This window comes from Mangifera indica, chromosome 4, assembly GCF_011075055.1.
Source record: "Mangifera indica cultivar Alphonso chromosome 4, CATAS_Mindica_2.1, whole genome shotgun sequence".
Taxonomy (NCBI): domain Eukaryota; kingdom Viridiplantae; phylum Streptophyta; class Magnoliopsida; order Sapindales; family Anacardiaceae; genus Mangifera; species Mangifera indica.
In genome coordinates, this window is record NC_058140.1 from 3,489,705 (window position 1) to 3,502,694 (window position 12,990).

Below are 12,990 nucleotides of genomic sequence, written 5' to 3' on the forward strand. Positions count from 1 at the left end.
CACAATGTCAAGGTAAATTGGCTTCGACTAGAAAATATAGTATTAAACTCAAACAGTAATTTCGAAAAAATACTTAGATGATTTTTGTATTCATATTTGAGATTTTTTTTTCTTAGAAAAAAAAAAATACTATATGTTACTAGCATACCATGTAAAGGTGGAATGAAATCTCAAGGTGAATAAAGTTTTCAAAAAATGTAATTTGTATTAACATGTGAAAATTAAAAAAAAAAACCCTAAAAAAAGTAGAAACATATTATAAAATATATATATACTAATTTAATAAAATGTTACTTTATATTTTAATATAATCTGTTTTTTTTCTTTCTTTTATTCCCACCATTTATCATATCATTAGTAGTAAAATAAGTATACTTGGTCGATTAATAACAAATGAGTAAATGACATTTTTTCACGTAAGGTTTTCTCTAAAATATTTTTTCATCCTTAATTAATATAAATAATATTATTCACTCAAATCTAAACTCGATTAAAAAAATTTCAGTGCCGTAAGAGTTAAAAAAAAAACAACAATTTTCTATAGAACCCACTTGTTTTAAATATAAAAATTTAATTTTTAAAAAACTCTATTACATTTTATTTAATTTTTTATTAGTGTAACTGTCTTTTTTTTGAAATTATTAAAAATAAACTAATATTTCAATTTTTTTTTAAAAATCCACAAATTTTTTTCAAATTTTCAAGACCCCCTGAAAAATTCATAAAGACCCTATTATTTTAATAAACAATAGTTTATATATGATTAAACAATAAAAACATCTCTATCTATAAGAATAGAGGAAGGAGTGAAAATAAAAAAAAAAAGAAAATAATATATTTCTTAAATTATTTGAATATTTAAAATATTGTTTTTTATTTTTATTAATTCAGGGCTATATGATCATTTAAAAAAATAAAATAATAGGGGTAAAATAGTAATTTTACTCTTTAATATGGTTAAGTGTAAAAGTGTTATTTATAGTAATTAGGGGTGAAAAAGTGTTTTAAGACAAAACCTTTGGTGGGATAAGGCAATTCAACTCATAGCAAATTAGCTGTTTTATAAGAAATTGAACTTCTTTTTTCAGTCTTAGGCTCTTAGACTTGAACAACTTTGACGTAAATGATTCAAAATGTACAGCTGATTGAAAAAACTTTCCAAAATCAGTTAATGGTAATCTTCATTCATTCAAAGTTAGTCAAGTGATCAATAAATAAATATACAATTTGCGTGTGAAAGTGGCTATGATTTCCAGCTATTTATTACTCATCTTTATTGTTTATTTATGACACGGTTAATGCCGCGTTTGCAATTATGCATTCTCTTTCTTTTTTTCTTTTTTTTTAAATAAGAAAGTATATTAATAAAAAAAAAGGGAAAAGCACTATTTCCAACCCAAACTTTAGTTGAACCTATTATATCTATGAAAGATGAAAAATTTAAATATCTACTTATAAGTTAACTGTCGTAAAAATTTTCGGTTAAAAGTAAAAGTAAAATTGTTATTTTATTTTTAAACCTTAAAACTGTAAGGTGTGTATATTTTATCTCTAGGGTTTGTATCCCTTCTTTGATTATTACCATTTTGATTAATGATTGGTCACTTTCTACCTATTTTTTAGATTTAGCCACGAAGGATGATGAAAGACGGCCACCCACGATGGCAAAGCATCGTTTGGAAGATACACGATGAAGGATAATGTTTCGTTGTCCTTTATCACTTCTTTTTGATATGGAAGATGAAGGGAATAATAATATTTGAAAATTTCAAAGAGATAAAGTCATTAATAAATATGAAAACCAGGTGAATTTTTGGGTGCATGGAGAATTTCACAACTTTTGGAAAATAGAATAAAAAAAACACGTTGAGTATTGGAAACGTCTCCATAAATACAAATGGTAGGTTTTAACTTTTAACAAAGGGAAAACCATAAAAAACACCTTTGTATTGGTATTTTTCCATTTTTGAAAAACGTTTAAAGTTTTTTTTTTTTTTAAAAAAACTGCTTATGATTTTCAAAGTTTTGACAAATACTTTAACTAATTGAGTAAATTCATTACCCGCATAAGGATTTGGGAAACACCGTTCTACCCTTTGAATTCTTAAACGACAAATTTTCATTTAAAATCTAACTCTATTTTAAAAAATTATAGAAAAATATAAATGTCATTTTTCTTCCAAAATATTGATTCATACCAAATCATACCTAAAAATGTGCAATACGATCAAAATCAATCATCTCTAGGTGTGATTGGGCAAGATCACACCTTCAGGTGCATGATTTTGACAATCGAAATAATAAGATCTAATTAAATCACTAATTGCCCTTTTAAAAATAATAAATTATTTTCTTAAATGACATAATTGAAAGTAATATAGTAATTTATCTTGTGGATATCGTGTCAAGACCTTTTTCTATTAACAACATTAGTTTCAAATGAAAATGTGTTATTTAAAACTTAAGGAGTCGAAAGTGGTCTCCCTTAATCTTGGGTGGAAAACAGTCATTTACTCTAATTAATTTAATAAAATAACTATATCTAATATTTAAACCAATAAAATTATATGTATATATTTTTAATGTGTTATTATAAAATTAGATGATATTAAATTATAGATAAAATAACACTCAATTATATAATAACATATTATCTGTATATTTAAATTATATATAAAAAAATATACACACAATATTATTTTATTTAAATCACATATTACAGTGTATTAACAATATTTCTTTATTTTATTAACAACATTAGACTTTTCTACATTAACATCTCAATTTATGGAGCACATGTCGGGAATCTGATGTAGTCCACAGAATCTGGAGATGATAAGCTGAATCCAAGGGGGCTAATTGAAATTTAGATCTATTTTGCTTGACATGATTGGCGAGTCACGGATGAAGTGTTGAGATAGAATTCAAAAGTCGGCATACAAAACATACAGAAAAGCCGGCAGGCTGGTGGTGAAAGGCCAGAATCAATTGAAATTAAATTATTCGAGTCAAAACAGAGCAATCACAGTAGTTGAGAAGCACTACTAAATCTCATGATTAAAAAATAATTTTGAGTAATTGTTGAAGTAAAAGAATAATGAACCCATGCAGTGGGGCTGCATTCAGCGGAATCCGAATATGGATTTGCCTGAGTTTAATTCAAATTTTAAACGATTAATTTAAATTTAGATTCAAACTTATTCATTCTGACCAAATATATAATTAAAGATTATTATCTAAATAAATAATATTATTAATAAAATATATAATATATCATTGATACGATTAATAATATCATCGAAAAGATATCCACACCCAATAACCAAATTGAATCAAGCCCTACCACAAAGTAGTCCGTATAGAGAAATGAAGAGTATTCCGGGTAGAGCGAATGAGTTGCAGCTGGCAAGCATATCAACCACCATTGTTTTACAACCAAGTGTAAACAATGACAAACAACATAGATTTTAGGAATGACATTGGCGGATGAAGATGAGCTGTTCTGCTCAATCTATTATCGTCATCCAATCACCTAACCTTTCTGATAAAGCTATACCTTTGCCACCAATGACTATAATATTACAATGGGGCCGCTTTAATATCTTCTGCATGCTAATCAAGCTCCAACAATTGGCTCTTACAATAATGCATGATATTGGGAATAGGAAATTACATGACGAAATTATGAATTCAGATGTTGACACCGATGAAAACATAATGTATAAAAAGAAAACACAATTCCCGGTATAAGAAAATGCTAAATGTTGTACTCTTTTTACACCAATTTAACCATCCTGATAAGTTTGAAGAATCATAGGTTGAAGTTGTATTTTAACAACTTAAGAACACTGGGAAAACATAAAACTACCATTTAAGCTACAATGTAGAAGCGGCGAAGACATTGTCTCCAGAAAAATATTGGAATTGGAAAATAGAAAAAACCTCACAGAAAGTCGAAAACAAGAGGTAGATGGAATGAACAAAGCAGATTTCTAGAACCATCAAGAGATACCATGTTCTGTTGATTTTTCTTCTGTACTCTTCCCTTCATCGTCCATCAGCTGAAGTAAATGATTCTGCAAATCCGGATGGTCTAGTAGGTATGCTTGTCTGGGTATTGTCCGCACTTGCAAGGAATGATGAAGAAGAGTCATCCATGTAGTTGCTTCCCTCATATGCCTGCCATTTCTTTAGTGCTTGTGGCAAGGTCATGTCAAGATCGATTCCATATATGTCATCGGAATCAGGTTCTGCCGGTTTCCACAGTTCAGCCAGAGATGAAAGCACATTTACAACATGACCCATGTCAGGCCTCTGGTAGGGCTCCCTTGCACAGCAGTGGCCAGCCAACTCAGCCACAGTGCTCACACTGGCAAGGGTTTCCTCATCCAGCTCAATTGTTTGGTCAATGGCCTTTCTGAATGTGTCCTTGTTAACATGCATTCTGCGGAACCAAGTGGCGAGATGCACACTATCCTCAGGCTGAGTTTCATCAAGGGCTTTTCTACCAGAAATTAACTCCATTAAAATTACTCCAAAGCTAAACACGTCAACCTTGGTAGTTACACGTCCAGTCACTGCCAAGTCATAAGTACACTTTCAGCATTCGGATCACAAGCATTCATTAGGCAGAAACCAATACAAATGAATGCAACAATAACATCTAGAAATAGGCCGTGACTGAGATGCTCATATCCACAGATTTATCCATTATTTAAATTAAAGTAAATTATAGCAGCATATGCTGTTCCCATAATTCAAATTGGCTTCAGATGATAGATCATGACTCTGTACACAAAATAAGTAACACCTCTCCACCCATAAAATAAAAAAATGATGGTGCAGTAAATAATTCAAATAACAAACTCAAATATGGCCAATAAAACTAAACTATCTTTCTAATTTGTATACCCAATTAGATAATCATTCATCAAAACCAAAAATGAGGTCCTCAAAAAATGGATCAACTAGGTGCCAAGTGAGACAGACCAACTACTTCTAATTAAAGGAACATAGTAAAGAACTATCGTAATCTGAACCACTGAAAACTAAAACTTAAGTTCAGAATCATGCAATGATGAAAAAGCAAAGAGTATAAATCATTATCCATAAAAGATTAACAGTTTAAAGTGCAGGAAAGGCGCTCTGATGAAACAGATTGTCTCCCTAGTTGGGGTGCAATTGCCATCATAGTGACATGATTTATCCTTGCAACTAATATGACACCCTTTCTTGTAATGTTCTATCTTGATTTTGCAGGTCAATTTCATACAATAAGTCAGGAAATAATTGTCACTTCAGAAAAAGACCACTCAATTGTACACAATCCATCAACTGTCTTTACATATATTGAAAATAACGGAACAGACTCACCTCTACAATCCTATGCCCCAGAAAAATGCCTTAAAAAAATAAAATATTTAGCAAATAAAAAGGTGGGAAATGGGCAAGATTAATTCAATTCCATAATCTTGACAAGTATCATTCCTGTTAGAAAATGTTCTAAATATTCTTCAGTGATACATGCTCCAGTTTGATGTATAGACAGTTGCTAGGAATGAAAAATATGAAGATATCAAGTTACCTTTGTTTACCTTAACTACCAAAATCTAAACATTTGCATTGCAAGCATACATACAAAATAAAAAAAAAATCAGGCATGACATCTCAACACTTAGATTTAATCTGATTTTAGTTACCCGCATACTCTGGAGCAAGATATCCAAAAGTTCCAGCAAGTCTTGTCTCAATTGATTGTTTTCCGTTCTCTGGAGCAAGACGAACCAATCCAAAATCTGCAACTTTAGCCCGCATATCATCCCCAAGAAGGATGTTGGATGGTTTTAGATCTCTGTGAATAAAACTTTGATGTGCTAAACCATGAAGATACTCAACACCTCTAGCAACATCCAAGGCAATGGTCAACCTTCTAGTCCATTCAAGCGGTTTCAATTCCTCCTCCTTCCGGTTGAACAGATGCCTACTAAGGGTCCCCTGTGGCATGTACTCATAAACAAGAAGCTTCTCATTTCCATCTAAGCAATAGCCAAGAAGTGCCACCAAATGGCGATGTCTAACTTTGGTAAGAACTGCAATCTCAGACTTAAACTCTGCCAAACCCTTCTCACTCACAATTCCAGACCCCATCCTCTTCACTGCTATCTTTGTCCCATCATGTAATTCCCCTTTATACACAGTCCCAAAACCACCTCTTCCCAATATATTTTCATCACTGAAGTTGTTAGTTACATTCCTCAAAACTTGGATTGAGATAACCATATTTCCAGCCTCAACCACATGAATGTCACTAGGCCCACTACTTGTGAGACTATGGCTGTCACTCCCACCTCCATTAACACTAGAATTTGTTACTGTAATCTTCACTCCATTTCCGTCCCCTGCATTCTGAGGATGTATCACCACAGTATGCGGACTCTGTACTCTATTGGAACGCTTTCGTTTCCTGGTATACAAACAGACACCTAATCCAATAATAAAGGCACCACAAACAGCACCAATCACAGAACCAACAATTATTCCGGTATTCTTATTCCCACTACCTGACAAACTGTTTCCTCCACTTGGAGTACCAGGAGTTCCAGATGAACCCCCTGATGGTGCTCCAGAAGGTGAGGAGCTACTGCTATTTTTTCCAATATCAGGGTTCCCAGCAGTGTTAACAACCACATTCTGTCCAAACTTTGGCACTTGACCATAAATACGATTATTTGACACATCTATCTTCTCAAGTTTAGACAAAGTTGTAAGCCCGGTAGGTATAGTACTAGTGAGTGAATTACCAGACAGTATCAATTGTCTCAGAGATGTCAGCTCAGAAAATTTTGAAGAAATTGTGCCCACAAGCCCCAAATTTTGGAAATTAACAACAGTGATGTTTCCACTACCATCACACGTAATCCCCTTCCATGTCTGAGAGGAATCACAAGGATTGTCTCCTTTCCAACTCTGTGCAAACACCACTGGGTAACCCACAGATTCGGCAATTGATAACAAAATATTAACTAGACTCGCACAAGGAACACCAGGAGTATCTAAACAAAAACTATTAGACCCAGGTCTGATATCCACACTAATATCAAACTTTGGAGTCGGACCCTGAAGCAAATTATTAGACAAATTGACCTTCTTAAGTCCAGGAAGATTAACCAAAGATGAAGGAACAATACCAGTCAACTGATTATCTCTCAAGCTAAAGTCATTCAAGCCAGTAAGCCCTGATAAATCTGGCAAAGGACCGGTAAATTGGTTGCCTTGAAGCCAAACCTGGGTCAAAGCAGTCATGTTTTGTAGAATAGAAACTGAGCCATTGAGCTTAGTGTCACCGTTTTGGCCATTCAACCAAAGTGTCTGAATTGCTGACCCAGCAAAACTCTCCGGAAGTTGCCCATGGAGATTGTTGAAAGCCAAATGCAAATTAATTAATCCTGGAAATACAGATCCCCCAAGAAACTCAGGAATAGTCCCTGAAATATTAGCCCCGTTTGCAGAAAATGTCTGCAAAGTCGTTGCATTTGTTAAACTCGCAGGAATCTCCCAAGACTGAAAGGGATTAGAATCAAGGTATATATTTTGCAAAGAAGTTAACCCAGTAAAGAAATCCGGAGGAATATATGAAAAACTGTTGTTATTAAAAAGCACTCTTTGAAGAGAACTCAACCCAGCAAGACTTGGGATAGACCCACTCAGTTGATTATTCATCACCTCCAATATAATCAGAGATTTTAAGTTGCTGAGGTCCGATGGGAGAGTTCCGGTCAGGCCCAGCGATCCGATTTGGATCCGGGTGACGCGCCCATTCGAACAGGCAACGTGGTTCCAATTACACGAGTCCGGGTCGGTCCAGCCCAAGCTTTCCGGGTCTCCTAGGCTGGTTTTGAGAGCTTGCATGGCTGCAGCATCTGGACTAGACTGAGAATAAACTGAACAAGTTAACGAGAGGAGGAAAAGGGAAAGAAAAGAAAAAGAAAAACCCAGATAGGGTTTGTTCATTTTTGTTGAGAAAACAGAAGAGAAAGTGAAGGAAAATATGAAAAGGCGGAAACTTTACTAGAAAAAATATATTAAACAGTCATAGCAGATAAGGTGTTTAAGCGAAATTCTATTGTTTGTTTGAAGTGTTGTTGGTAGTGGTGTTGACGCTGACGGCGTGAGGAGAAGCGGCGGAGATAGAGGAGAATAATAGTGTAATAATGTTGGAAAGATGGTGGCGTGGGATTTTATGTTTGGAGAAAATTGAAATTGAAATTGAAATTACCGTGATTGCAGGCACATCCGCACATGGAAGTGGGGTCCTATTTTCTCGGTGAACTACCATTTTCCACCCAAACTTTGATGAAATAAATTTGCATTCCTTGAGTTTGAAAAGTCTATTTTCCACCTCTTTGTTAAATTTGTTAGTAATAAAATTTGTTTATTTAGCTATGAAGTTAGTGAATAGACAAAAATGTCCTCCATTTTTATTGAAGCTAAATAACTTTGTTTTCGAATAAATTTATAAATCTTTTATCAAATATATGTAAATATTTTTTTCTCAAGTATGGATTGTTTGAAATATCATTGTTTACCTTCACTTTTAACTTATCTTATTAGGTTATCTTCTTTGTATTTTTCTAATGATTTTCATCCATCATCACTATGTATACCTTATCACCACTCATCTTTATTTTCTTATGCCATCGTCTATGTCTTTCTTAGCCTTCGCACCTCTAGAGCACTTCCTTTCGGGAGACTATGTCTTACATCACATGCTATGCATACATTTTGTACTTGCGCACACCATCGTCATATGCCTCTTGTGTCATGCCTCCACTACCATTATCATTGCCTCATCAAAGTATCGCTAGGTGTTTGATTAACCACCAACTGACAATCCCCTGACCCCAACAAGATTGGATTATGATAGTAAGATCTAGTTTGGGGGGGTGGGGGGTGTGGTGTGCTGGAACAAAAGAGTGGCAATGATGTAGAAAGAAAATTAAGAGACATATATATATATATATATATATATATATATATATATATATATTATATATATAATAGTTAGGGTGAATATGTAATTTATTTATACTATCATGGTATATTTATTTTGGTTAATTTTTTGTTACGAAAATAAAAAATTACCGTAAAAATAAATTATATAAAATAATATTAAGTATAAATTATTACTATATTTGATAAAAAATAATATATATAAATAATTATAATATTTGATTGAACGTCATAAAAAACATTATGATACTATTTTACTTAAATGTCATTAAGTATAATTATTCTAAAATATTTTTTTCATGTTATTTGTTATATTAATTGAAAATAAAATTATTTTTTCATAAAAAAATAATTAATAATAATATAATTATAATAAAATCAATACTATTTTGATAATTTTTTAAAATATGTAGTGAAATTAATAATAAAATTATTCTTTAATCAAATAAAATAATATTAATAATAAAATATATTATTAAAATTTTTTTTTAATACCTAAAATAAATATCCTATTAGGTATAAATGATATTAAATTTATTATATCTAATACAATATAACAAAATATCCAATAATTATTAAAAGTAACATGAAACTTTGACAAACGAGAGGGAAAATAAAATTTTCAAACTTAATAGATAGGAAAGTTTAATTAAAGTCCAGGCGGGACATAGTTATTCAGCCTTTCTTTCCCCCTCAAAAATTCTTTTTTTTTCCACGTTGGCTGGAGAAGCATCTACATTCATCCCATGTTTTGTGGCCTGGATGGATCATTGGGTTTGTTGACATCAAAAATAAAATTTTGCAATTGAAAAATTAATATTAAATGAATATGAAAATGTTCGTGGTTAGGCTCAAATAAGTTTGGTTGTATGACAGCTAATATATCTTCGAATCGTATTCATTCCATTTAATACGAATGTAAAACTGTAATTATATTACTAATATTACTCGTCGACAATTAGTCAAACTAACATTTTGATCAAGTCAACACCTAGTCTATATATGAAACATTGTATTCACTTTCTTTCGCTTTAAAATTTTCATAACTAGTTTTTTCTTTGTTATAACACTCAAATATTATAAACAATCAACAATGCTAAAATAATAATAATAAATTTTAATTATCACATCGTTATATTAAGAAATATCATAAATGTTCTTGATATTTTAAAATTTTTTATTACATTTTTACTACACTATTATTTCTCTACAAAGGTATATTTATCTATATTGATAATATATATCATATCATATTATACATCTATTATATTGTAATAATTTAATAAACTTTAAAATATATATTATTTTTTATATTTATTATATTATACCATAATATCTTGTGACAAAAAAACCATGTCATATGAAATTTTGTTCAATTTTTGGAAATGCAAGTTGGGTAATTTTGTGTCCCATACGGGCCATTCCCATCGTCTCAATTTTTTTTTTTTAATCCCGTCCTCTCATTGTTATCAATTTTTATGTATAAACGCATACATCAGTTTTGTTTCTCTTTAAATGGACCATATCATTCCTCCTTTAAATTTGTTGATATTGTTTCTTTTTGAAAAATAAAATAATAATTAAAATTCATAGAATATTTGGGATGATATAGAATATATATGATTATGACGTGTAGATTTGGGAAATATATGATTAAATTAAATTTTGAATTGGATTTTTCATTTAGTGTAGGGGATATTCTAGCGAGTAATGATATCTCAATAATTTTGAAATTATGCAAGGACTTAAATGGTAAAATTATTTGTGATAATGTAATTAAATATTATTTTATTTTTAAATTAAAGTTATCAGTCAATTAATAACACACATTAACTAATTGTAGAGTTTTCGGTGTGATAATATTTGTTTTAGGAGATATTTAGTTTAGAAAATATTTTATTACTAAAATTAAAAAATTATTTGAAGATTATTAGGTATAAATTATTACTATGTTTAATAAATTTTGAAAAAAAATGGATAAGTATAAATAATTATTGTATTTGGTTAGAAGTAATAAAAGAATACTAATATATTATTTTACTTAAATATTCTTTGGTATAATTATTTTAAAGTATTTTTTATGTTAATTGTTATATTAATTGAAAATGCGATTATTTTTATCCTAAAAAAATTAATAAATAAAGATAAATTATAATAAAATCAATATTACTTGATAATTTTTTAATACCTAAGGTGTAAGTAATAATCAGATTATCCTCTCATATTATTTGTCATATCACAATTGATAATATAATATTATTGAAATATTTTATTATTTATAAATCAAATAAAGTAATATAAATAATAAAAGATAGATTATCAAAATAATTTTTATAAGACCTCAACCAAATGTCCTCTTATTACTTACATTACCTTATTTAGATTATCAGTAATGAAATATTATAGTAATATTCTATTAGCAATAATAATGATGTAATAAATAATACACCTTATGTATTAAAAGTTACTAATATAATCTTAATTTTATTATAATTTTATTCATAGTTATTAATTTTTTAGAATTAAAATGCTCTCACTTTTAATAAATATAACAAGTAATATAAAATATATTTTAAAATAATTATACTTAAGGATATTTAAGTAAAATTATATCTTAGTATTATTTTATTACCTCCAATTAAATATTATAATTATTTATATCATCTAAATTTTATCAAACATAATAATTATCTATATATAATAATCTTCTAAGTAATCTATCTTTAAATTAATCATTCAATTTTAATAATAAAATATTATTCAAATCAAACGCCTCTTGAGTATAAATTTATTTGTATACTTAAACTAGATATAAATAATTTTATTGAGATTTAAAAAAAAGAAATTTTATATGTACACAGTTTTGAGTAAACAATTAGATACACAAATTTTATGTATTCAAAACTATATATATAGTTTTATTAGTTAAGATAGTATTATGACATAACGATATTTTTTCAAATTTATTAAAATACAATAATTTGTCACTTGTCGTACATGTATTGTAAGTAGATTCAAGTTAAGTTAATTTGAGTTTGAATTCATGTTTGATTTAAACAAGTTGAAATTTTAATTCAACTCATTTGTACTTTCAGTGATATTATTTATCACTTTAATAACAATATTTATCACGTTAATAATATTATTTGTTTTTTCAATTATCTTCTTATGACTTTATACGCTAACCTAAATGAGGTTATACTTAAATTAAGGATGACTAAATTAAGTAAAATTTTTTAGAATGTTAGGGATGTTAATAAAAGCTTTTCAAAGGTTTTTGGAAATTTAAAAAGTTCAAAGTATTTTGAAAAAAATTAAAATTTAGGGTGCTCTTTGATAGTTTCAAAGATAACAACGACATTCCAAAAAATTGACAACAAATTTAGGAATGTATATGTCATATTTCAAACTATTAAGATTATAAATATTTTTAAAATATGTGAGGACAAATATAATATTTTTCTAAACAAGATAAAAGAAATGTTTATTTATTTCTTATAAGTTCTAAAAAATGATATTTATACCAAAATTATTCAATAGTATTGTATGGGTATTATTATAATATTTTAAAACTTGAAAACAAAATGATAATTAATTACACCATTATTGTAATATTGAGGTAAAATAACATAAATGCACTTTAACAATTAAAACTAACAATTAATGGATGGGATCATGGTATTTTCAAATTTAGATAGTGAAAATTGTTGGTTTATCAAACCTTGGGTGGGAATTGGTCAGCTTTAATTTTATTGTCGGGTTAACTTTATTCTAATTTTTATATTTTAGTCCTGTAATGTCATCCCATTAAGATAGAGCAAATACTAAATTTATGTTAAATATATGAGTTTTTTCCCTCTTTAAATTTTTTCGACACCCCTCTAGCCACCATCTCTAGCAGTGACGACCTTCCCTCTTCACCCTAATATGTGATTGATAGAGGGAAAGCAATTTAGAGTATATTTCTTTATTAGACACAAA

At 29.4% G+C, this 12,990-nt stretch overlaps 1 protein-coding gene across 1 annotated transcript; it reads right to left on the reverse strand.

The window, feature by feature from the left end:
• Positions 1–3,747: 3,747 nt before the first annotated feature.
• Positions 3,748–8,249, reverse strand: LOC123214010 (receptor protein kinase TMK1-like). The gene is made up of 2 exons (XM_044633690.1): positions 5,700–8,249; positions 3,748–4,577 (listed from the first exon to the last, which is right to left on the reverse strand). The coding sequence occupies exons 1-2, from the start codon at positions 8,008–8,010 to the stop codon at positions 4,048–4,050; spliced, it is 2,841 nt and encodes a 946-aa protein (XP_044489625.1). The 5' UTR covers positions 8,011–8,249; the 3' UTR covers positions 3,748–4,047.
• Positions 8,250–12,990: the final 4,741 nt, after the last annotated feature.

Bases quoted from the DNA above. Each gene is read 5' to 3' on its own strand.
- LOC123214010 (XM_044633690.1), bottom strand. From the start codon at position 8,010: ATGAACAAACCCTATCTGGGTTTTTCTTTTTCTTTTCTTTCCCTTTTC. The intron at 4,578-5,699 runs GTAACTAAAATC...ATGACTTGGCAG, and splicing joins TCTTGCTCCAGAGTATGCGG to TGACTGGACGTGTAACTACC.